Below are 26,226 nucleotides of genomic sequence, written 5' to 3'. Positions count from 1 at the left end.
GAAGGTAGCGCTGGGGCGCACGGCGAGCGCGCCCGGCGGCCCTCCCGGCGGCGGCGGCGGCGGCTGCGGGGGCGCGGGGGGCGCCTTGCGGCGCTGCGAGGCCAGGATGGCGTTGGAGGCGGCGCGCGTGCTGTTGACCAGCAGGCACTGCTGGCACGAGCAGGGCTGGCCCGAGCTGGCGCCCACGGGCCACGACTGCGACTTGGGGATGGAGCCGACGGTGAGCGGGTAGGCGAGGTCCAGGCGGCGGCGCAGGCGGCGGCGGCGGCGCGTCTGGCGGTTCATCTGCGACATGCTGTTGAAGTAGATGAGGTAGCAGAAGCCGAGCGACGAGAGGTCGAGCCACGGGTGCTGCTTCTCGTAGGCGTTCTGGATGGTGATGCAGATGTCCATGTCGTAGGCCGTCCACGCGCCGCCGTCGTTCTCCCACTCCCACACGATGCCCTTGCCCGGCGCCGACGACGGGTCGTAGAAGTTGCGCCGCACGGGCCGCATGGTGCCTGCGCTCACAAGGGGAGGGCGGTCAGAGCGGGGGGGGGGGCGGGGGGGCGGGCACCCCCCCTCCGGAGTCAGCACCCACACCGGAGCGGTGGCCGCACAGGCCCCGGGGGAGTGGGGACTGGGGAGTGGGGCGGGGGCGAGGGGGTGCGGGGGCTGTTCGGACCCGGGTGCGGGGAGCAGGGACAGCGGGGCCATGGCCATGCGAGCAGGGGCGGGGGGCAAGCCGGCCTTCTTGCCTCATTCCAAACTTCCTTCCTTCATCCATCCCCTCATCGGTGCTTTAATTCAAGCACAAATTCATCTCTGCACTCAACCACTCTTCCATTGGCTCATTTGGTCATTCATTCATTCGCGCCTTAGTTCTTGCATTCATATCTTCCTGGGCTCGTTCATTCAATAATTCTTTCATTCGATCCTTCACCCATGCCTGCAGTCATCCCTTATGCTTCTCACTGGTGCATGTCTTCTCACTCCCTAATTTAATTCATGCATTCAGCCATTCCCTCATTTACTGCCACCCTATTTAAAAATGTGCCACCCCTCCACATACTTCCTTTTCTCTCTCTCCATCCCTGCTTGGTTTTCTCCATCTGGCATAAGTTATATTTTACCTATTTATCTTGTTTTCTGTCTCCTCTCACTAGAATGTCACCAAGGCAGGGACTTCGTTTTCCTCCCTGCTGTGTCCCCAACGCCTGCGCACAGTAGGTGCTCTCAACAGATCATTGCTGAGTGTATGAATGCATTTCCTAGTTCAGACCCTGATCCTTTTGGGGTGTGGTTACTCTTGTGTTCCTTCATGCCTTTTGCTCATTCCTGCGTCTGTCCATCCCTTCGCCCACCAATTCCTTTGTTTTTTATTCATCTGTTTGTTCATGTGTTCCTTCCTTTAACAGACATCTGCTGACTACTCTTTGGAGGGCTCCACACCCAGTGCTCATTGAAAATGCACAGAACCACATGATAACCCCAGCCAGGTGGGTATTCATGCCCCCATTTGGAAAAATGAGGGCATTGAAGTTTTGCTCTCAACCACTGCTTCATGTTCCCAAAGCTCTAGGGGCTCCCTGGGAGCAAGGCTCCCTGGCGCACTGCATGAAAACAGAGATAAGGTGAGGTCCAGGCTGCAGGACTTCTCAGAGGCTTTAGCCTGCTCTGTGCCTTGGGACCACTGTGGAGGGATAGTTTTGCTGGGCTCACTCGGCACACCTGCAGGAAGGCTGCACACTTGACTGCTTCTCAGCTGTGGGCAAGTCCCTTCAGCCTGCCTGGGTCTTGGTGGCCCCAGCTCGAAAATGAAGGTGATGCCGAGCTCATGACGCGCCCTCCCCCTCCCCCCCTGCACAGAGCTGCCGGGAGGATTCGGTGAAGAGCCACAGAGCCCAGGGACTAGGCTGGGCACCAGGGGCTAGGAGGCAGACACATTTCATTTCAAGTCCCCACTGCCCAATGTGCCAGCTCTGTGACTGTGGTCCCGTGCCTCAACATCCCTGAGCTCCAGCTTTCTCATCTCTAAAATGGGCATAAGAAACCCCACAACCCCCTTGTGAGGTTGCGAAAAGGACCACTCTGATGATTCCAAAATCCATCATTTCCAGACCCACCCTCTCCCTCTGAGAGCTTGTGGATCCAGCTGCCTCCTCGGCACGCTCCTGAGGAGGTCCAATGGGCATCTCAAACTCACCCCTGGTAAAGCAGAACTCTGATGCTTCCCCACCCTGAACCTGCTCCTCCTGAAGTGGTTCTCATTGCAAATGCTGGATAGAGCTCTATCCTTCCAGCTGCTTGCACCCCAATACCACCCACCCCCAAATTGGGACTCATCCCTGACTTACCTCATACCTTACATCCAGTCCATTAGTAGACCCAGTCCCCTCTACCTTCAGATACATCCCAGGCCTGACCACTTCTCACTGCAGTGATTCTACCTGGTCTAACCCACTGTCTCTCTCCTGCCTGGACTGTTGCAGTAGACTCACGACTGGCCTCTGCTTCTGCCCTTGCATTCTGTAGTCTGTTCCCCACATGGCAGCCAGAGGGATCTTTTTCAATGCAAATCAGATTACATCTTTCTTCTGCTCAAAATCCTCCCATGGCCTCCCCTCTTACTGGGAATAAAAGCCAAAGTCCTCTCTATGACCTCCAAAGCCCCCATTGTCTACCAAACTCCTCCCATGAGTCTACAAAGTCCCGTCTTCCTCTCTGACTTATTACCTCCCACCTCCCTCTCACTCACTCCACTCCAGCTACCCTGGCCTCCTTGCCGTTCCTCCAACACCCCAAGCACTGTCTAGGCTCAGGGCTTTGCATCTGCTGTTCCCTCCACCTGGAATATTACTTGGGAGGCCCCAGATGTTCTCCTAGTTTCCTTCCTCCTTCCTTTCGGGTCTCTGCTCCAATGTCACCTGTTTAGAAAGACTTTCCCAGACCACCTTCTAGCACAGCTGTCCCGGTTGCCATCTTCTTGCCGGGTGTTCTTTTTCTTTTGGCACTCAGCACTACCTGATACGATATATTCATCTGCATACTTTCTTTATTCTCTGTCTCTTCCCACCTGGCTGTCAGCCCAAGAAGTCAGGGACCTTGACTGCTTTGCTCACTGCTATACCCTAGTGCCAAGCACAGAGCCTGGCAGACAGCAGACCCTCACAACGGGGAGTGCATTTCGGCTGTTAACTGGCATAACCCCAAGGTGCCTGGCCCAGGGATCTGCAGCCAGATGGGTGGGGACCCACCACGGACCTTCTTGAAGACCTCTGCCTCCCTCTGCCTTGCTCAGGCTTCTCTCTCCTGAGCACAGACTCTCCCTGACCTTCACTTGGGTCCCTACCCAGGGCTGGAACAGCTTGTCCTCTGCTCTCTCTCTCCTCTGTCAGAATCCCAACGGTTATGGACTACCCCTGCCTCTGTCAACTGCCCAGACCCCGAGAGCTGGGAAAATCGAGGCAGACAGCTGCAGCCATGGATGTGAGAGAGACCTGTGAGGATGGAGTCCCTGGACTCCTGTATTGTTCAAGCCAATCATGTGAACACATGATCCTCCCCCGTCTCCTGGGCTGCCTCATTTTGATGCCTGATTTATCATTTTAATTGAGTGTGTGCATATAGATTTTTTCCTTGACAATGCTCTTCCTCCAGGGCAGGCCTGAGAGGGGATTAGAGGAAACATTTCTGGATCCCGTTTCTGCTCTGCTCCTGAGTGCTGGTCTTCTCCTCCCAGAGTCTGTTTGCCCGTCTGCAAAATGAGGGCTCGTGAGAGATGATCTTCAGGTCTGATGTGCCTGAAGTCCCACCCTGAGCCTCCTAGTGAGGGTTAAGGTGCTGTGTTACCTGGAAGGTATAACCCCTGGATGGTAAGGGAAAGGATGGGAACTTGCTTTCGTTAACCTCTGGGTGTCAGGTCTTGAGCTGGGCAGGGTGGGGTCAGAGATGGGAGGTGCAGAATAAAGTGGTTGAGAGAAACAACTCAGAAATCTCATGGGCCATGTCAAATCCTGGCTCCACACATAGCCTCAGTGTCTTCATCTGTAAAACGGGGGTAGGAATACATACCCCCAAAGAATTACTGTAGGACAAAACAAGATAATGCTGGTCATAGGTGCTCAGCAGAGTGCTTGGCCACAGTAGGTGCTCAATGAATGTTAACTAAGACAGCTGTTATTACTACATACATTACCCGCATTCCCCATGTCCCAGCTCTCATTCACTTGGTGAACTCCTATTCATCCAACAAAACCCTCCCCGTGTCCCCCTCTTCCTGGACTTGCTTTTCTGTTTCTGCTGCTATGGCTGGCACATGCAGCTTTATATTGCCCAAGTGTCCTTGCACTGTCATTAAATCATTCGTTGTTGTTCTTAATCTCCTTTGCTGGTGGATGACTTTCAGGAGGACAAGAACCAGGTCGGACCCACACCTGCGTTCCCAGCGCCAGGCACAGATCCTTGTGCAAAGGAGGTGTCTGCAACGGAAACAGGCAGCCTACTTGGCACAGGTCAGGGCTCGGAGGGAGTGGAAAGGGGAAGCGAGGACAGGACTGGAAAGGCCAGTGTTGGCCAGCCCCACGACAAAGGACTCCGGGAGCCCCTCCCAGCAGGTCAGGGCCAGCCAGCCCAGGCGTCCCTCTCTCCAGGGCTCTATTTACCAGGTATCGATTTTCCTGCCTGTTTACTGGTAGTTATTAAAGGCTGCGTCCCTGGAGTCCTTTTCAAACGAGATTGGAACCTGGAGAGCTGGAGTAATTAGGGCAGCTGCCATCCTCCCTGCTGGGCCCTGCACCCCGTCGTGTCTGCCGCCCGCCCATCCGTCCACCTCGGGCTCAGGCTGGCCGGGGACCAGGCCGAGGGGGGCCGGCTGGGTCCTGGGTGACCTGCCTGGGCTGCAATCTTCAGATTTCCAAGGGAGCAAGAACACTTCTCCCTAGTGGCTTTGGCCTAGATTTTTGGCCAGAACAATGGGTCTAAGATGGGGCCAGAGGTTCTTCAGCCTGGGAAACTGGGGGCCTGGAAGCACAGCTGGTCTTTCTCACCCACCCACTCTGCTGGGTGTCCCTGAACAGACCACTTCCCTCTTGGGCCCCCAGGGCGCCCAGCTGCAGTGACCACAGCGACGGGGGGAGGGGGGGGGGCTCCGGTGGCCATTAGGGAACTGTGTCAAGCACGGACCGTTTCTGGGCCTGTTTTTGTGTGTCTGCTTTTGTTGTCTGTCCCCCCAAACTCCCCTTCGTTTCTTAAGAATGTTTGGTTGAAAAATTCCAGTCTTGTTCCAGCTACACTGAGGGAAAAGGGGCTTTGGCCAAATGTCAGCTGGAGGATTTCAGGAGCTGGGCCCCGGAGACCGGGCGTGGGGGCGGCCGCGGCCACTGCAGCCAGTGAGTGGTTCACGCCTGGGGCAGAGACAAGCAGAGAGATCAAAACACAGGGGGAGGGAGAGATGGGGGGGGAGGGAGGCGCAGAGACACAGAGAGACACACATGCACAGAGAGACTGCTCAAAGGGAGGCCTCGATCAAAATGGGAAGTGCTGTGGCAAGGGGGTACCAGGAGACCTGGGGGCAGAGGGCGAGACCAGGTGGGAGAGACCTAAAGAAACAAAAGCCCAGACCTAGAAACTGAGAGCACCATGGAGAGTCAGGGAGCACAAGAGAGTGAGGCCAAGAGACAGGGAAGAGCCGGGAGGAGAGCCGAGGGGGCAGATAGTAGCTACAGCAGTAACAACGAAGCGAGCATTTATTGAGCACCTACTGTGTGTCAGATGCTGCGCTTGGCACTTTCCTTCACTAACTCATTTTCTCCTTGCACACGGCTTCTTCCAGGGAGGGACCAGGATTATTCCCGTTTTACAGGTGAGGCAACTGAGGCCCAGAGAAGTGAAACCTTGGGAGGGCTGGGGGACTGATGCTCCATTCATGGAATAAAGGAGAGTCCAGGGTGGACTGGTTCTCAGGGGTTCAACCCAGCTAAGCGGTAGCCCAGCCTAGGATACCTCCAGCGACGGGGAACTCACTACCTCAGCTTCGCTCTCTGTGTTTAGCTGTGAGAGGTTTCTGCCCTGAGAATGTGGTGCTGATCTGACCCCCTTCCTGGAGGTGGGCTGTGTGGGTGTCTTAGCACCCAGCTTTTGGCATTAAGAAGAAGCTGACTGTAGAGAAGGGAGGGCCCCATGCCCTCCTGCCTTCCCCTCGGCCTCCAAAGGGCTCCTCCCTGAACGGAGCCAGCCCCGAGGCCAGGAGGGGACCCCTCCCTCTGGGGGCGGCTTCCTGCAGGGAAGTGATCTCAGTTTGGGGGCACCCAGACCCCAATGAGAAAGAGGGCCCCGTGGGAGGTGGTCATGGGACTTCCTGTCAGGTGGAGGGTGTCCTGTTGCAGGCCTGTGACCGGAGGTTGGGCAGTGGGTTGAGCATGAATTGAGCACCCACTAGATGCTGGGCCCCAGTGAGGGACTTTACTGACTCCTCCACCAACCCAGAAGTAATCATAACACCAACAGTTCTGTGGCTCTGGTTCGTGTCAACTCATTTAATCCTCATGACAGCCCGATGAGGTAGGGATATCCTTACCCCATTTTAGGGGCGACGAAATGGAGGCACAGCAGTTTAAGAAGATGCCCAAGTGGTCTCGCCAGACCCCGTTACCCGGCTGCCTGGCTCCCATGGCTGTTCCCTTTACTGCTCTGCTCTACTCCCACGAGCCCGTTTCCCGGAGGAGGAAACTGAGGCATGGAGGTTGGGCAAGGCACACGGCTGAGGCTCCAGCCTGCTATTTGACCTTCCAGAATAGAGGTCCTCTCGCTTAACCCCCACCGACCGTCTGCATGGCCAGCGCCCCACCGACAGCAAACAGCCGCACCTACAACCATCCCGATTTATCGAATGCTTCTGCTGTGTCAACTCCTGCGCTGGGGGGTCATGGGCGCCCCCCAGTCTCCACATCGGCCCGATGGGGTTTAGCCCCCTTTGGAAGATGGGGCAAGTCAGGCTCCTTGAGAAGATGAGGAGGGGTGGCTGGGGCAGGGGTCAGGCTGGGATCTGCAGGCTCTGGCCCCAGGGCACCCCCTCCCCAAGCCCACACCCTGGGATCAATAATCCCACAGCATTCTGTTTGCCTTCAAACTCTCCCAGGGGACTCGTCCGGCAGAGCTGTGGCCCATTAGTGGTTTCTGCACGTTGGAAGCTGGCCCAGGCTCCCCAGGGTCGGCCGGCAGCCAGGCCAGGGCCATGGAGAGGAGCGGGGAGGGGCAGGGAAGGCTGAGGGGCTGCCTGGCACTGGGAGAGCTTGCTGTCTTCAAATGGGGTCCGAAAGGCCCTTGTCCCGCAGGCTGCCGGCAGCGGGCTGTGCCCACTGTATGTGCTGCGTGTGGGGCTTCTCGGCCGCCTGGCTTCTAGCGCACTTGGGTTTGGCCCCCCGGGCACTACCAGCAAGAGCTGCAAGAGGAAGCGAGGGAGGGGGAACAGAAGGAACAGACAGCCTCCAGCTCCTGGAGCCCTGTGTGGCCCTGGACAACTGACCCGACTGCTCTGAGCCTTTCCTTCCTCATCGCTGAAGTAGACATCGTAATAGTAGTAAATGCCCACCGAGGGCCTGCTACGCGCCAGGGTCTGTTCTAAGCGCTTCAGGAGGCCAACTCTTAGTCCACACAATGCCCTGCAGAACGGTACCGTTATTATCTTGCATTGTACAAATGCTATAGCACAGAGAGGCGGAGTGACTTGCCCCAAGTCACACAGCTACTACATTATGAAGCCAGGATTTAACCCAGAGGGGTCTGGACTTCTACCCACTTCCACCGCCACCACCCCGTCCAAGCCACCATTAGGGCTGGCCTCGACTACCGTGGTAGCCTGTGCCCTGCGTGTGAGCTTCCACCCTCTGCGCCCTGCAGTGCACGCTCACGTGGCAGCCAGAGCCAAACTCAAGTCTGACCACATCACTCCGCTGCTCAGTACCCATCAGTAGCTCCCTAGTGCCCTTCGGAATCAGTCTAAGCTCTTCAGCTTCTCTCTGAGACCCATCACAAACTGTCTGTGCAGCCTCTTACTCTAACCACACCAAACTTCTAGTTATTTTCTGAACACATCGTGCATGCTTGTGCCTCTGTGGATTTGCACACGCCACTCCCTCTGACACTCCATTCACCCACCCACCCCACTTTCCTCCCTGCCGAGTTCCCAAGCAATCTTCCTGGCTCAGCTCAAGCTCTATCCTCTTGGAATTTTCTCTGCCATCCTTAGGGAGAATCACACCCTTCTTGGGGCTCCCATAGCACCTTGCACCTGCAGTACCCCCATTAAAGCACATAGCTCACTAAAATATTGAGGCTGTGTTCCCTCCAGCCTGGGAGCCTCTCAAAAGTTGGGCTGGCTTTCGGCCACCTTAGCATCCCCTGATAGCCAGGAACGTAGGGATAGGCACTTAGAAAATACTAGCTGAAGGAAGGAAGGACCAAATATATGCGAGGGAACCTAACTGAATGCTACAAATGACTAGCTTGGAGATTGCAAGTTAGTGGTGGATGTGAGTTTGTTTTGGTTTGCGTGCTATTTACATTTTTTAAAATGACCAACATTTAAAAACTGGGGTAGACTCACTCAAGTCTGGATTTCAAAAATCCCAAAATATCCAAAGATGTGGCCACAGGGACTGGCCTCCTTGGCAACCGTTAGCAGAAACTGAGCCACCGCCACCACATTCATGGGTTCGAGTATTTACTGGGCACCTACTGTGTACCAAGCACTAAAGAACAACAGTTGAAAACCTTTGCCTTCCCAGCCACCTCACACACTTCTATTAGCTGCCCAGGCTCCGTAAGCATCTGAGTTTTCAGCCTCTGTCAAGGTCGGGGAACTGGGTCCCAGAAAGAGTAGGGACTTGGCCCAAATCCCCTAGAAATTAGAGGCAGCTCTTGAGCCCGGGCCCCTTCTCTTAATTCCACTGTATCAGATGACTAACACCTTGGCATGAACGAACCCTTGTTCTCTAGAAGAGCGGAGCCTCTCTAGAAGGAGGGCCCCATAATGGTGTGATTTCAGGTAAACTGTATGCTTCCTCTGGCATGTTCTGCTTGTGGTGGGAGCGACAGGGGACAAAGGCCCAGCAGTGGCAGGGCACAGCCTGTCATCGGGAGGAGCGGTGGCTATGCTGCGGCTGCTGGCAGGACTGGCCTGGCCACCAGCGCTGCCTCCTTTGATTGCCTTGTCCTTTGTTCCGCATTTCAGGGCATTCAGCTCCAGGGCCCGGCGCCAGACTCCCTCCCATATCCCATCATCGGCCTGCTACTACCTCCTGGGCAGGTGGAGGTGGCAGCCTGGAGCAGCTCCAGAGCTACAATGGGAGGAGCCCAGAGAGGGAGAGGAGCTTAGACAGGGTGGCAGAGCAAGGACACAGCCATCCAGGATCCAGAGGAGACTGAGCCCCCAACCTGGTCGCTCGTGGGGCCCTGAGGTGAGGAACAGCCCCACATCCTGGGACCTCCTTGGTGCCTGGCCTCCTGTATCACACCATATAGAAGGGCCTTGAGGGTGGGGGTTTGTCTGTCCTGTTCGCTGCTGCATCCTCAGGGCCTAGGACAGTGCCTGGCACACTGTAGGTGCTCATTACCTTCCTGCTGCCTGCATGAAGGAATGAATACTGACCACAATCCCCTGCGATAGGTACTGTTTCCGGGGCCACATCACAGAGAAGGGAGGGAGGGCAGTTTACCCAAAGTCACAAGCCTGCTCCCCTCCTCCCCCCACCAATACCAGAGAGCTGCTGGGGAGGGAACCTGTAGCCTGGGCCTCACCAGCAAGGCTCCCTGAGGCAGGCAGATCCAGCTTTGGGGCCCCATGTCCTCAGCAGGATTCAACCAGGGGCAGCGGGGGCTGGTGGGGGTGTCTGTGTCAATCAAGAGGCTGTGGGGGCTACGGGGTGGGGGGGATGACTGTCTTGGGCCCTGGAGGCTGTCCTGGGGGTGGCTACCCTGGGGTGTGATGTAGGAGTTAGTGGAAAGAGGGAGGCCCCGGGAGACATGGATGTTGGGGGAGGGGAGCCGGGGAGGGCCCTGGGCACCCTCCACACCCTGAGAACTCCACACTGGGGAGCGGAACTAGGGACCCCCTCGCCCATGGCCTGAATGGGCACAGTTGCTGTGACCGGTTCTGCCCCATCACCTCCCCACCCTGACCCCTCCTCATTACCCTCCAGTCACGTGTGCTATCATCTCCCCATTAGAACTCCCATGCCTCCTCCTCCACTCCTTATCATCTTCTTCCCACCCTCCATCAGCAGCCCCACGGAACCCCTACTGTCCCCCGTCCCCTCCCCATGACAGCCACTATCACCCTCCCTGACGCCACGGCCTTTATCATGCCCAGACTCCACCTTACTGATAATAGCGCCCATCAGTCCGCGTCCCCTCCCCCGCCACAGCGCTCATCACCTCCCTCACCTCTGGGTCAGACTCCACAGCTCCCTCGAAGGACGCAGCGGGGGAGAAGGAGGGGCAGGGGACAGGGGAGGAGCGGGAAAGAGCCAGCTGTGAGGGGGCTCTGACCCAGGATACCCCCAAGCCCCCCACCCACCCCAACGCGGGGGCGGGGCGCTGGCAGCTCTGTCCAAGGTGCTGGAGCTGCCAGGCCTGGCACAGTGTGGGTGCGGCAGACCCGGATCTGAATGTCCCACCCACTTCTTCTTAGCTCAGGCTCCCCACCCTCTGAGCCTCAGCTTTGCTGTGTGGAAAATGGGGCGATGCCCCCTGGCTGGGTGGAGGAAACCCGACGGGCTGTAAGGACGTGCCTGCGTCAGCCCCCGCCCAGCCTGCTTCAGCTCTGGCTTCCAAGGGCTGGTGATTAACGAGGCTGGTCCTGCAGCATGGCTCTGGGTCCCCTGGGGCCCCCCTCCCCCCCCCCGCTAAAGGCTAGCAGCTGGCAGCCCTGTGGTGCCCAGTGGGACCCAAGAGGCTTCCCTTACCCCCTCCCCTCTTCCGGCACAGCCTCCCTCTTCCACCTGGGCCTGAGGTCCCCTCCAGCACCTTGCTGATGCTGCTTCCTCTACCTGAAAGTGTTCCTCAGACCACGCAGACTCTTGGAGGACCTGTCCTCAAGGAAGTCCTCTCTCTCAGAGCCCCCAGGCTCACACTGCCCACATTACCTGGCTGAAGGCAACCTGCACCTCTCCTGTGGAGTATTTAAATCTTTTCCCTACTTGAGCATGAGTGATAACTATGTGCAAAGTAATATTCTTCATGCTTTTACCTATATTATCTCATTTAATCCTCATGACACCCCTCTTGGGTAGGGACTATTGTCATTCTCACTTTACCGAGGAGGGAACGGAGGCTACCAGAGGTTAGGGTGTTTGCCCACGGTCACACAACCAGCAAAGGACCAAGCTGGAATTTGGCTCTATATCTGAGTCAGAGGGTTCAACTGCTATTCCCATGCTATATATCTGGCTTGGCCTTCATGAGACTCTGAAATCAGTCTGGCAAGGGTCCTGTCCCTCTCTCTGAGTCCCCAGGACCCAGCCTAGCGCCTGTTACTGAGCAGACACCACTGAGCTGTCAGATAAAACGAAGATGAGTTTACATTATCAGAAGAGGCTCCTGGAGCCAGAAAAGCATCCAGAGGCCAAAAGGGTGGGTCTGTACGGGTGGAAATGGAGGTAGTGTGACAGGTGGTAGTGGGAGACAGCCATGAATGGATTTGTTGGACCTTGCTGCCACCATGGGATGGGCCCCTCCCCACCCAAACACACATTGTCCTTCTTGCCTCTGCTGTCAAGCCCAGGGGCAGGAGCCTCGCAGATTGGCTGGGCGGGGGTCCCAAGGGATCCTGTAACTAGGGAGCTCGTCCCGGAGGTTTCTGGTGTTGCACATACCATTCCTGCCTTGGACTAGACCCTGACAACAAGCCCTAACAGAGGTCTCAAGGGAGAAGGGGGAGGGGACTCTCTCAGCCCAGCATTGAATGTCACCTTGTTCTCCATCCCCGAGACCTGTCTGAGAGGCCTGGATTCCAGCTTGGGGCTGAATGGCTGTGTGACCTTGGGCAAGTCACTCACTCTCTCTGGGCCTCAGTCTCTCCATCTATAACAATGGCCTGCCTAGGAGTCTAAATTCTGGCAGTGCTTTCCCGGTGATGGCCTCTCTCTGGGGGCCGTGGTCTTCTGGTTTCCAACAGCCTAAGCAGGTCCCCAGACAGGACATTCCCATAAGGGCAGTGACCAGGGCTGAGCGGAGCCCAAGCTCCCTGGAGAATGAATGATGTAGGCTCGGGCAACTGAAAACAGCCACCCCCTGTCTCTCCAGCCCCATGGTTTGGGAGTGCTGGTGCAGCCATGCTTCGAGCCTTGGGGACAGCAGCTGTGGATGGTCTCCAGCCTGGCCTCTCCCAGCCTCAGCTGTCCCATCTACAGAATGGGCAGAAGGCTGCCACAAGTGCCCCTAGCTGCAGAGGGAGAGGAGAATGGGAGACACCAATCAGTCAGAAAGGTTGCCCATCCTGTCCCAGCCATGTGAGTCCAGGGAGGAATCTGGGAGTTGCCTGGAAAGTGGCTAAGTCACATCGCTGTCCAGCTGTGGGGACCAGGTGGAAAATCCGGGGTCTGGATGAGGCCCTCCGAAGCCGCCACCCCAATGGCAGGGTGGGGGACAATTAACTTCAGGGAAGTTGTGGCCTTGCAAGGGAGGCAGAAAGCGGTTCCCACATTACTTCCCCACTGCTAGTGGGAGCCAGCCCCTCCCCCCAAGACCGCCATGACCCTTGGGTCCACCTCTGCCACCAGTTGCTGCACCCACCTGGGCAAACCTATCGACCTGGGTTTCCCATTTTTGAAATCTTGATTTGCCCATGGTAGGGGCAGCTCAAGACCAAAGAAGATGAGGAAAGTTTTGGGGAACCAGCAAGAAGAAGATCATGATATCGCAGAGCACATGCCTGTGAAGGGGCACCTGCCTTATCCCTCGCCTATCCCCGGCTCTCCTTTCCAGCCCTGTGCCTGGGACACCATTGTGAGGGATCTAACATCACGTGGCCCAGGGTCACATCATTTCCCCTGCACGTGGGCTCTGGACCTGAAGAGCTTCAAAGGGAACCTCACCTCCCGTGGGGTGTGATGAAAACAGCCCAGCAGGGAAGAGGTGAGCGGGCACCAGCTGAACAAACAGAAGCCCCCATGGGACCAGGCCTGGCCTCCCTCCTGTGGTCTGAGCCTGACACCTGAGTTTCCTTCCGCTAGTTGCACAACAGACACATAGATAGGGCATTTGTGTGTCAGTGGCATGCAAGCGGGTTGGTGTTGCGTGTGTGGACGCACACGTGTATATAGTTCAGGATATGCTGTGCCCGGTCGGCCTCGGCTCCCTTACCCCAGGGGCAGGTTAAGAACATGGGAGGGCAGGGGTCGGTGAACTGTAGCCTGTGGGCCAGATCTGCCCATGGCCTGCTTTTGCACAGCTCATGATCTAAGAGTGGCTTTTACATTTTTAAATAGTTGGAAAACAAAGGCTATTTCATGACTTGTGAAAATTCTACAAATTCACATTTTAGTCTCTACAATTAGTTTTATTAGAACACAGCCACATTTGTTCATTTGCTTCCCCTGTACGGCTGCTTTTATACAATGGCAGAGGTGAGCACTTACAACAGAGACAGTATGGCCCACAAAGGCTAAGATATTTACTCTCTTATTTACTATCTGACCTTATCAGAAAGTCTGTCAGCTCCAGAGTTACGGCACCAGCAAAGCTAGGGCTCACTGCTACTTCCCCCCAAACCAAGTTCAGGTTCAGCTTCAGTGAACTTATCAAGAATTTTATAATTAGAAAATCTAGATTTTTTTTTTATTTGAGAGAGAGAGTGAGCAAGAGAGAGCGAGCGAGTGCATACAAGCAGGGAGAGCAGCAGGCAGAGGGAGAAGCAGGCTTCCCGGCTAAGCAAGGAGCCCGATGCGGGACTCGATCCCAGGACCCTGGGATCATGACCTGAGCTGAAGGCAGACACTTAACGACTAAGCCACCCAGGTGTCCCTAAAATTAGAAAATCTAGATAGACGCTGTGTTCATTTCAGTACACATATGAGAGCTTTGGGTTTTCTAACTTTATATTGTTTTGTGTGTGTGTGTGACAGAGAGAGAGAGAGAGAAAGAGAGAGAATCATAGTCTTTTCAAGATTGAGCATTTCCTACCCATTTCTTGTGCATCCATAGTGTTCAGTACATGCTAGGCACATGGTGGGTGATCAGTCAATGTTTGTGGGATAAAATAACAGGCCTGGTTTTCTCCATTACCCAACAACCCTGCTAGCAAGGCTATACTCTTGCCTATTTCATAAATGTGGAAACTGAGGCATGGAGAGCTAAGGTCACCTGCTTGAGGCTCTCTCCTTGACCATTACCCATGAGAACAATATGTCCTTTCTTGACATTGTCTTACTTCTGGGAGAAGCAGGGGGCACATGATAACATGTCTGGTGAGGAGGCATCTAGTCCCTCCCTCCAACAGTTTTCCACAACCAAGTTGCCCCACCCTCCACCCCATAGGTTTCCAGGCCTTCCTCCCTCACTGGGGGGTCTTGGCAGCCTCCCAGGAGCCTGTTGAGGGATAAGTGATTTTTTTTTTCCCTTTTCCGGCAAACAGGGGGCAGGTGTGGGTGAACAGCTCTGGGGAGGAAGTGCAGGGAAGTAACTGAAGCTGAACTTCTGGGGGATTCAGCGAGGCTAAACCATAAAAGGGGTGTCATTGAGAGTAAGGGGACTGCCGAAGCGGGGAGTGGAGGCAGTTTGGGGAGCTAGGAGCCCAAGTGGGGGTGCTGGGGATAGAAAAGGGACCCAAAAGAGGGATCAAAGACCGAGTGGTTAACTTGGCAGCCTTGGGGTGGGTGGGGGGCTATCCCTACCTCTAAGGGCCACCCTCCAAGCCAGACCCTGGAAAATTTCCACACCCAGTGAGAGCTCTGAACCTACAGAAAGCCGAACACCAAGCCAAAGAGAAAACCCTCCTCCTCCTGATGTCCAACCTCTGCCCTGCATCAGAGAAGGGTTTGGGGATAAACCAGATGATTAGGGCAGGGGATGCCTAGCATTTCTCACTTCTCTATTAGGGACTCAGCGCCTCTCTGGAAGAATGGGCAGGAGGGTTCAATGGTGATTTTCTCTACTGTCTGGAGAAAATTCAAAGCCATTTTCATGGCTGTCCAGGCCCTGCTCCAACCTCGTCTTGCACCACCTTCTCATTCACCACACTCTACACACAGTGGACTTGAATGTACTCTGCTCCTTCCTACCACAGGGCCTTTGCACTGGCTGTTCTTGCTGCCTGGGACACTGCTCCCTTCACTCATTCTTCAGATTTCCATCACCACCCCTACCCTAGATTTATTTCATGTTCTCAGACCTGCAACTGATTATCTGTGAATTACATGTTTGCTTGCTCTCTGGGACCTCCAGTGTAGGTCCTCCAGTGAACCTCTACTCAGGACTCTGTCTGTCTTGCTCCATGCATTTTTTTTCTAGTGCTTAGCACAGGGTCTGACACACAGCGAGATCAATAAATGATTATATGATAGTATGAATGGATGCCTGGCACCACCAGTGACTGCAGTCAATGCCTGGAGTTATGGAAACAGATGGACTAAAACCATGTATTATGAATTCATCTGTGTTTCCACACTTGGTGACCACTCTGTAGGCACCAAGCAATGTTCTAGAGCATAGCTATCCACTAGAACTTTCTGTGATAATGGTAATGTTCTGGATCTATGCTGTCCAATATGGTAGCCATGAGACACATGTGGCTGTTGAGCACTTGAAATGGGGCTAGTGGGACTGAGGGGCTGAATTTTAAAGTTTATTTAATTTTATTCGACATGAATTTAAATAGCCACATGTAGTTGGTAGCTCCCGTATTGAACGTCTCTGGAGAGCAGGGACGCGTCCTACTATCTCCAAGGCTGTTACGTGCATTCTGTCAATCAAGGATTCACAAACCTCCATCACTGGTCCTTGGGGTCGAACATGCCAAGGATACTTTGGCAGCTTCCTTGAGGCAGGCACTCACCATCCCCCACTGCCCACCAAGCTTGTCAGAGACCACCAAGCAACAATGACTCAGAGAGATCTCCACAGCGATGGCACGTTTCCAGAACATGAATGCTGAGCATGGACCTCACCATCTTTATCACCATCCTCACCTATCACACAGCCACCAACCTCATTCTCTCCATCATTACTGCCCCATCACAATCTCCTCTCCCAAGACAACCACCAATGCAACCATCAATGCCAACACCACCAATTCCACAGTTAACACTACCATTGCCACCCCACCCCCACCCCTCCCCCCACCCCCTCCCCCCATCACACCATCTCAGCACCAACACCTGGAGCCAGTGCAGGAAACTGGTCAAGAGCACTGGCAATGGAATTCAATTGCCTGGGCTTAAATCCCAGCTCTGAGTTTAAATCACTCAGTTTCTGTGAGACTCAGTTTCTTTATCTGTAAAATGGGACTAATAATACTCATAATAATTATATGATAATAAGACTTAGTGCCTGTGACTGTTGGAAAAGAATCAAATGAGGAAGTGCATGGAAAGCCCTCTTCCTGGGTGCTAATGCTTTTCTAGATCCTGTGCTCAGTGAGCACAATTTTATTTAATCCTCACACAGCTGTGGGAGACATTGATCCACAGATTTTACAGATGAGGAAGCTGAGGCTAAGAGAGGTGATATGACTCGCCCAAGGCCCTACAACTAATACAAGAGGCCGGACTGGAACCCAAGTCTTCAGCTGGACTAGGCTAGGCTGTCCCTTTTTTGGATCAGCAGACCAGCCTTCCTGCAGTTCCTGTCTCCCCTCCTCAGGGATGCTGCGGGGATTCCAGAATTCCACCATGAAGGCTGGTGATGGTGGTGTGGTCTCAGCCTCAGCCTGGCCGGACAGGTGGGGGGGGGGAGTGGAGTGGGGGCGAGTCTGCTCACCTGTGTCCTGGCGAAACTGGTGCATGGACTGCAGGTCGATGATGTAGGGCACCAGCTGGGCGTCCACCTGCCCCAGGACCACGGAACCGCGGGCGTCCTCCTTGAGCACATTCTCGATGTGGTGGCACACGGTGGCCGTGTAAGGCCTCCATCGGCTGTGCTCATTTAGCCACTCCCACACCACCACCCGGGCCACATTCTGCGGTGGGAAGCCCAGCCCGCTCCCGGGCATCATCACCCCCTGGCCTGGCCTTGACATGGCCGCTGCTGCAGCCTCAGGGGCCAGGACCCCACTCTTAGCGGCCCAGCTCCTCCTGGGCCTGGAGGCAGGCAGGGAACTTCCTCTCTCCCCAGGGAGGGGGGCAGCAAGAGCCAACTGGCCTCCTTTCTAACTCCGAGTCCTCTCTGAGCCCCAAGGCCTCAGTGAAAAGAGTGCGGGGTGCAGCTCCAGGCTCCAAGGACCCCTTCCCCCAGCGCTGTCTCAGATAAAGGCGCTGCTCTGAAAAGCAAGTGTCTTTTTTGTGATGGGGAAACGCTGCTCTAAATTCCTTGGCTCCCTGGGCTCAGAAAGGGAGTGAGGCAGCCGCCCCTACTCTAGGTCCAGTCTCTTCCCTGCTGGTCTCCAGTCACTTCTTCCCAGCCGGCCACGCAGGGCCTGTCACCCAGGAGGGCCGGGCCAGCCTGCTGCTGGCTCTGCGGCGCCCAGCCGGCCCTCTGCGCTCCCGACTGCGTCCCAGACCCTGCGCCTGGCTCCAGTGGGGCTGCTCGCCTGGTCTCGGGTCCGCCCCTCCGACGGCTCCTGCTGAAGGGGGCGTCCCAGTCCCCCTGGTTCCTGCTCCACACGGCGTCCTGGTAGGCCTGGGTGGCCGAAGAACGCACCGGGGAGGGTGCGCCGCGTACCCCTGGCCCGCGGGCCCGGCTGCGGCTCTGGAGCTGGGCGGGGGGGACGAGGGGGGCGGGGGCCCGTGGGCACGCCCCACCCCACTCGTGCTCGCGACCTGCCGGGAGACAAGAAGGGGAGAGGGCCCTTTAAGAGGAGAGCGCAGCACCCCCTCCCCCTTCCCGGGAGAGCGATCGGCTGAGAACAATGGGGAACCGATGGGGGGGCCAGCAAGGGGGGCTTAAGGGGGTCGCCGCCCGCTTTCCCCTGGGGCAGGCCTGAAGGGAGGGCTGGGGCCGGGGGCGCGATTTTCCGAGGCTCCTCGCCTGCGGAGCCCCCTCCTCAGCTCCCCGAGCGCTCCCCTCCCCCGGGGCCCGCGCCCGGGCCGGGATGCAGGGCGCGCGGGGATGCGCGGGGATGCGCGGGGATGTGCGAGGATGAGCGGCGCTGCAGGCGCGGCCCAGGGCCCCTCGGGGGTCGCGTCACCGAGGAGGCGAAGCCGGGAGCTGGATCGTCGCTGCCTCCCGCCCTGGGGTACCAGCTCCCCCCCTTCCCCAGCCCAGACCTCCCCCCAGCGCGCGCCGGTCCCCTGCAGGAGCCGGGGGTGGGGTCCCTAAGCACCCCGCGCTCTCACCGCCTTCTCCGCTGTGCTGCCTGGTTCTCCGCTGGCGCTTCGCACCGCCGCCTCCTGGGCTCCCCCCGGAGTGGGAGGGAGCCGCGGTCCCGCCTCCGCGCCCTTTCCCTCCCAGGCCCCGCGGCCGCCGCACGCCGGGGCGCTGGGCTTTCCGCGCGCGGACAGACTGCCCCGCAGACGGACGGACGCACGCGCCGGCTCTGGATGCCGGGATCCCGCGGGTGGGAGGCGGCCGCGGCGGCGCTCCGGGGAGGGGCGGTGGAGGGGGCGGAGAAGGAGGAAGGGGAGGAGACAGACCGGGGCCCGAAGCGCCGCCGGCTGACACGCGAGTCCCCGGGGCGCCCCAAATCCTAGCTAGGCCCATCTGGGACCCCGGGAGGTCTCCTCACCCCATGCAGGAAGCCAGGCTTGGAGTGAGGTGTCTATGGGTCTCCTGCTTAAATCCTAGTCGTCTTCACATTCCAGCTGCCCAGTCCCAGGGCCTGGAACCCAATAGGTGCTCAATAAATGCTTGAATGAATGACTATGATCCAGAGACTGCCCAAAGGAAGATCTTAGAGCACTCCAGAGTAGCTTTCTCTTCTCCTTCCACTATTCTGGGAGAGGGGAGGGAGGAGGCGCTAGCAAGGCCCATTTCAGAGCCAAATGGAATCATGAAACATGGGAAGACTGAGGCCCAGACAGGGTAGGAAACTGCCAGGATCACACAGCAGATGTCCAGAAACCAACCCAGAGCTGATTCTCCTCCCAGCCCCGAATTAGCCAGCTCAGAGCCTACTTCCCCAAAGCACCCACCTGCTCCAGGTGAGCGGGATAGCAACAGTATCTTGCCCTGGAGGGGAGTTTAGGGGACCTAGCCCAGGAGACAGAGACTTTGGAGGAAGGTAAGGTGAGACCCTCCACCATCTCATTCACAGATGCCTGCAAACAGTAGGTGCTTAATAAATGCTGGGTGAGGGTTGGCTGGATGGAAAGGGAGGCAGGTGATGGCAGCAGCTCCAGTGTTAAAGGGATGGCCAGCTCTCCTTCCTCTGGCAGGCTGGATGCAGCTGAGCACACACATTAGCTGGGAGGGGGATGGACCACCCGAGGCCTGCGGGTGTTTAGATTAGGAAAGATGAAGGATGCGTCCGGGAACTCCAGCCTGGGCGACAGATGGGGGTCAGCGGCCTGTTTGGGAGCCTGCCCAGAGCGGCCCACGCTCCTCTTCCTCCCCAAGGCAGATGCTGATAAACTAGGTGAGGTCAGGGGAGGACTGGTCAGGGGCGCTTTCCCAGAACCAGACTCCGGTTCCCCAGCCAGCTGGAATGACCTCCCCTCCCCAGGCCCCTGTTCTGTCCTGCAGCCCAGTGCCTGATGGGCTTTCTCAGATTGAGTCAGTGATTCTGCTGGCTCGTGCTGGCCACAGACTAAAGAGAGAGGCTTTGTGTGAGGATGGGGCCAGCTCTGCAGTGGTACCGATCCAGCTGAACTCTGGGATTCAGCCTAGGGTGGCTTTACGGGGTCCATGAGGGCCCCTTGCCCCGTGACAGACAAACTTATGTGTGTGCGTTTATCTGAGAAGAAGGGCTGTGGCTTTCAGAGATTGTTCTCAAAAGAGCCTATGACTCAAAAGATTCAGAGCTAATGCTTATGAACCTTATGTTACAGAAGGGGATCTGGGGACCCCAGAGTGGGGAAGTGACTGATTCAAGGTCACACGGAAATTTAGCATTTAGAAAGAAGAACCCATGACTCTGGACTGCATAATGCTATTTAAGGTCTGACTGAATGCCACTTCTTCCAGGAAGCCTTCCATGAACTCATTCCCATCTTCCTCTCTGTTCCTTTACCCATACCTTGATGTGACAGCCTGCATCACAATTGGCCACCTCAGTGCTGTCCCTGCTAGAGTGAAGCATCCATGAGATGAAGGACTGTGTCTTATTCGTCTTGTGTGGTGTGGTTATCATTTCTTGAGTATCTATTATGTGCCGGGCACTTACATAACACTACTCTTCATAATTGCCACACAAGGTGGGGAATATTGTCCTCATTTTACAGATGGGGAAAAAGAACCTTCCAAGGCTCAAAGAGGGTAAGTGATTTGCCCATGTTCCCACAGGGAGTAAGTAGCAGACTTGGGATTTGAATCCCAAACCCTTTTGCAACTCCCACAGCAGCATGCTGCCCATGTTTGTTGAGCGACTAGTGAATGGCGTCCAGCTGAGGATCTGGTGCAGTGGCCCCTCTCCACTGGGCTGTGGAAAATCTGAAAGTGCAAAAGCCTGGATCCCAGGGAACCATGGGAGAAAGGGATTTCAAGGAGGGGAAATGAATTTGGCCTTTAAGGAGCCCACCATCCACTGGGGAGATGGCTCAGACACCAGTGGAGAAGACAACAGAACAAAATCAATCAATCACAAACTCTTTGTAAAAACAACAACAACAACAACAAAAAAACTCTGTATGCATTACATCCCTAGAAAAAGAATCCCTGGATTTTCTCTTCTGCGTGTTTTCATCTTGCTTCCTCGTGGCTACGATACTAGCTGAGATTGTCAGCACAAGGAAATCAAACCGATGAGCTGGAGGAGATGATGCTGCCCCTTTTCTGAATCTTTGAGTTACACATCACATTTCAGGCTGATCGCATTTAGTTAACCTGCATGTGAGGTTCACAGCGATGTCCTCGTTCTGTGATAACAAGGATTTCAAATTCTCCTACATAACCACGCTTCACCATCACAATTAGGAAACAGGCGATGACTCTGGAACATCACGGAAAGGAACTTGAAGTTTGCCTTTTTGCTTAGCATCGTTGGTGCTCTTGAGAGCATCAGCCAGGCCCGTCCATGGGCACCATTATGGCAGCATGGGAAGATGGAAGAAAGAGATCAACTCAATTTTTGTTCTGTCCATCATCTATTCATCCACTCATCCATCAGTCCATTTATCCACCCACACCTCTATCCCTCCGTCATTTATACAGCCATCCATGTAAGTATTCTCCCCTCATTCCCTCCTTCCCTCCCTCGCTTTCTTCCTTTTTTCTGTCCTCCTATCCACCTATCCCTCCCTCCATCTATCCAAAAATATTAGCCCCTCCTCTGTGCCGGTCACTGGGCTCTGTGCTGAGGCACAGGGATGGCCAAAGCAGAATTGGCCCCTGCTCTCCTGTGCCTTAGAGTCTAGAGTGAGGGTGAGATACGAATCAAAGTATCACGCCAAGTGTGGTCCTAAGAGTTTACAAGAGCCTTGTATCATGAGGCTCTCTAACAGGGGTCCTCCTGGGTCTCAGGAGCCAGGGAGGGCTTCTCAGAGGACGTGGCATTTCAGCTACTCCCTGAAGGATTCAGTCTTAACGTGGTTAAGGGGGGCGGGAGGGGGAGTGGAGGGGATGCGAAGGTGCAAAGGCCCAGGGGTGTGAAAGAGCTTAGTGTGGCTGGGTTGCAGTGTGTTTTTTAGAGCAACAGGGGTGAGCAGGGGGTAAGATGAAGTGGCAGGGTCACTGTGTGGGGCCTTGTAAGTCCCGGCATGCTTGGGGGATTTTTATCTGAAGGGCCATGGAGGGTTACGGAAAGGGAAGCTCCATCCTCAGAAACTCTGATGTTTTAGGTGGCCTGGGGGGTCCAGGCCTCAGTAGTTTGGGCCAATGGTCCTTTCCCTGGACTGGGGAGATTGAAACTGAGAGATGAATCAGCGTATCTGCAGGAAATGAATAATAATAATCCAATGATACCTAATATAAGCCCTCAGGTCTTGTGTGGGACCATCCATTCGGTCATTCAATCAGAAACTGTTTATTGAGCACCTACTATGTGCCAGACGCTGTTCTAGGCATGGGGGATAGAATGGTGAACAAAGAGACAAAAATCCCTACCCTGCTGACATGGGGCTGGGGGTGGAGATAGATAGTAAACGAAAACACAAGGAAAATACATGGTAGATCATAAAGTGTAAGCGCCCAGGTTGAAATAAAGCCCTCTTCACGTTGCCAGTGGGGATGCAACCATGCCGGGAAGCAGCCTGGTTTTATCTTTTAAAGCTGAGCATGTGCATACCATGATCGTGACCCAGCATTCTCCTCCACGGTATACACCCTGGAGAAATTCCTGCCCGTCTGCAACACGAGTCACGTGGCAGAATATTCATAAGGCCTCTCTTCACAGTGGCCAGCAATGGAGAAACCTCCACATGCCCAAGTATGGGAGAGCAGATGAATAAATTCTCACAATGAAGTATTACATGGCCGTCAAAATGAAGGGACTATGGCCACACATCACAGTACGGATGGATCTGACACAGAATAGCCCGTGGAAAATGTCCCATTACAGACACGTGGTTTCCTTTTTATAAAGCTAAGAGCAACCCATTGTACACACATAATGCAGTAATAAATTATAAAAAGGAAACAAGAGAAGAATAAATACAGGTGAGGACTATGGTGGGGAGGATGGGATGCTGGGATGGAGGGAACGTATGGTCAGATGTAGGTTATTATCAAGATTTTAGTTTTTGTTTAGGGTAGTGGTTTCCTGGGTGTTTGTTACATTGTTAAGTGGATCATTAAAAGCTGATGAGAGCGGGTTATGATGTAAGGATTATGATTAATTCATTTGTGTGTGTGTGTGCGCGCATGTGTGAACGATGGTTAAAGGAAAAAAGCAGGCAAGTAGGGAGGGATCTAAAGCATGCTGTGGTGGGGGTGGGTGGCAATTTTCAATCTGTTGGTTAAGGAAGGAGCCACTGAGGTGACATCTGAGCCAAGATTTGAAGAAGGGAGGTAGTTAACCATGGCAGAGATCCAAGGAAGAGGGTCCTACGCAGAGGGCATAGCAGGTGCAAAGGCCCTGAGGTGGGAGTGTGCTTGGCATGCCCTAGGAATGGCAGTGGAGTCTGTGGGCTGGAAGGACTGAGTGCAGGTGTATGTCCTGGGGATGACCCGCATGGAGGGGATAAAGGGGGCTGAGGGAGGGAGAAAGAGAGAGAGAGATGGAGGGAAAGGGGAAGGACTTTTCAGGGTTCTCCAATGAGCCCAGATCCTGAGTCTGCTCTGCCCAGCTATTTGCTGCTCAACGTTTTCTTCGATTTCATGAGACATTTCAGTTTCCCTGAGGTGGCTTAACTGGGTTTTTGTTACTTGTAACCCAGTAAGTCCTACCTGGTTAAATCCCTGATTAAACGTCCAGAAAAATCAGGGCTTGAGTGTTTTTAGGAGAGGTTTCTTACCTGGACAGTGGATGCTGTGCAGTAGAAACCCACTAAGAGGCGGGAGGAGACCCCGGCAGCATCAAATACGGGGCATGGGATGGTAATTTGCTCAGCTACTGAATGTTTTCTAGGCATCAGGGATGTTACTAAGTTTTTCAGTCCTCCCAAGTGTTATTCCAGATAGTACAGAGAAGGAGTCTGGGGCCCAGGGAGGGAATGAGCAGCTGAACTGGAAAAACCCCAGGTCTGGGTGACCTTCAGGCTCTTGCCCCTGGGATAACAGGTCTCTGACCCCTTTCCGTTGTGGTGTCCTCGCATCCATGGGTACTCTGGGGCAGGTGACTCCTGGTCACCTTTCCCTCTTCTCCAGCCCTTGGGCAGTCTGGACGCCTGCGGACAGCTAGACAGGGAGGGGGCAATTCATCCAGGAGTCCCTGTGTCTCCAGCACAGAGGGAAGGGACCCCGAGAAAGACCAGGGCCAGAGTCAAGGGCGACGGGTTTGTGGCTGGAGCGCAGTGCAGCTCTGGGGCTGGTCCATTCGGGCGAAGGAGTGGGCAAAAAAGAGCTCTAACTTTCTCCAGGACCCTAGTGCTTTTTGCCCCCTCTAGAAACCACCGGCTCCTGCTGCGGGGGAGAGAACGGGAGGTTGTGAAGGAACCGGGAACGGGTGCACAGCGCCCCCTGGTGGCCCATATTGGGGCCATTGCTCTAATGAGGGAAGGGTTTCCAGGTAATGAATCTTTATCTATTTTTAATTTATTTTCATTGTGGTAAAAATGCATACCATAAAATTTATAACCTTAATTATTTCTAAACGTACAGTTCAGTAGTGTTTTAGTATAGTCTCACTGCTGTGCAGCCAACCTCCAGAACTTTCTCATCTTGCAAAACTGAAACTCCGTACCCATTAAACAACCCCCCACTTCCCCCTACTCCTCCCCTGTTCCCCCCCCACCTCCGCCACCAGCCCCTGGCAACCCTCATTCTACTTCCTGTCTCTGTGGCTTTGACTACTCTAGATACTGCATATAAATGGAATTATGCAGTATTTGTCCTTTTGTGACAGGCTTTTTTTTTTTTTTTAAGATTTTATTTATTTATTTTTTTTGACAGAGAGATAGAGAGAACAAGTAGGCAGAGAGGCAGGCAGAGGGAGAGGGAGAAGCAGGCTCCCCGCCGAGCAGGGAGCCCGATGCTGCGGGGCTCGATCCCAGGACTCTGGGATCATGACCTGAGCTGAAGGCAGCCGCTTAACCAACTGAGCCACCCAGGCGCCCCTTGTGACCGGCTTTTTATCACTTAGCATAATGTCCTTAAGGCTCATCCACATTGTAGCCTGTGTCGGGGCTTCCTTCCTTAAGGCTGGAGAAGGTTCTGATGTATGTGTACGCCACATTTGGTTTCTCCGTTCATCCGTGGATGAACACTGGGGTCGCTTCTACCTTTTGGCCATTGTAAATAATGCTGCTCTGAATGTGGGTATGCAGAAATCTCTTTGAAACCCTGCTTTCAAGTCTTCCCAATAGAAACCCAGAAGTGGAATTGCTGGATCATTTATCTGTGTGATGACTGAATTGTGCCCGCCCTTCGCATCCATGTGTCGAAGCTCTAAACCCCAAGGAGAACATATTTGGAGACACGGCAGACCGCAAAAGGAGGCAGTTAAGGTTAAATGAGGTCATTGGGGTGGGATCTTAATCTGATGGGACTGGTGGCCCTATAAAAAGAGGAAGAAACAGAGTTCTTGATCTTTCCTCCTCTGTCTTCACGCGGAGGGAAGAACATGCGAGCACACAGGCAAAGGTGGCCGCCTGCAAAGCCAGGGAGAGAGACTCCTCAGCAGAACCTGGCCACGCTGGTAGCCTCAGCTCAGACTTCTAGCCTCCAGCACGGTGAGAAAATCAATGTCTGTTGTTTGAACCACATAGTCTGTGGTGTTTTGTGATGGCAGCCTGGGCTGACTACTATGATATGGGGATTCTGTCTTTAATTTTTCGGGGAACTGCCATGCTGTTTCCCACAGCAGCTCCACGACATTCCCACCAACGGTGCACAGAGGTTCCGATTTCTCTGCATCCTCAACAGGAATACTTGCTATTTTGTTTTGTTTTAATGGTAGCCATCCTAATGGGTGTTGCAGGTCATTTTTTCCGCCCCCGGCCCTTCAGTGAGGGCTTACTGTGTGCCCAGCACTGGGCTAAGCGTGTCCCATGCTTGTCGTGATCTAATCCTCACTGTAGCGTTGTCCACATTTACAGATGAGGACACGGCACAAGTCACTAACTTGGTGTGAGCAGCCGGGAAATGCCAGGCACAGGATCATGACAGTTGGTGATGATGACAGCTGGTGGCTACAGAGCATCATCCCTGTGCCAGGCACTGCACTCTACCTTCACAAACACTCCTATGAGCAGTGTGCTATTATTATGCCCATTTTCCAGGTAAGGAAACTGAGGCACAGAAAACTCAAGTGCCCACCCAAGGTCACATGGCCACTAAGCAGGACAGTCCGGATTTCAATCTAGTGTCCTATCCTGCCGTGATAGGAGCGCACATAGCTTCAAG

The 26,226-nt window shown here is 54.8% G+C and overlaps 1 protein-coding gene across 1 annotated transcript in view; it reads right to left on the bottom strand.

The window, feature by feature from the left end:
- Positions 1 to 17,928, bottom strand: part of DTX1 (deltex E3 ubiquitin ligase 1) — a 33,419-nt gene extending 15,491 nt beyond the window's left edge. The window contains exons 1-2 of the mRNA XM_035016713.1: positions 16,954 to 17,928; positions 22 to 500 (exon numbers count right to left, since the gene is read on the bottom strand). Of these exons, the coding sequence (XP_034872604.1) occupies positions 22 to 500; positions 16,954 to 17,212 (738 nt within the window). The 5' untranslated portion in view covers positions 17,213 to 17,928. The remainder of the gene's footprint in view (positions 1 to 21; positions 501 to 16,953) is intronic.
- Between the last annotated feature and the right edge of the window lie 8,298 nt (positions 17,929 to 26,226).

This window comes from Mirounga leonina, unplaced genomic scaffold, assembly GCF_011800145.1.
Source record: "Mirounga leonina isolate KUSES-001 unplaced genomic scaffold, KU_Mleo_1.0 Mir_171, whole genome shotgun sequence".
Classification (NCBI taxonomy): Eukaryota; Metazoa; Chordata; class Mammalia; order Carnivora; family Phocidae; genus Mirounga; species Mirounga leonina.
Note: the sequence above shows the minus strand (reverse complement) of the source record. Positions and strands in the feature narration are given on the sequence as shown.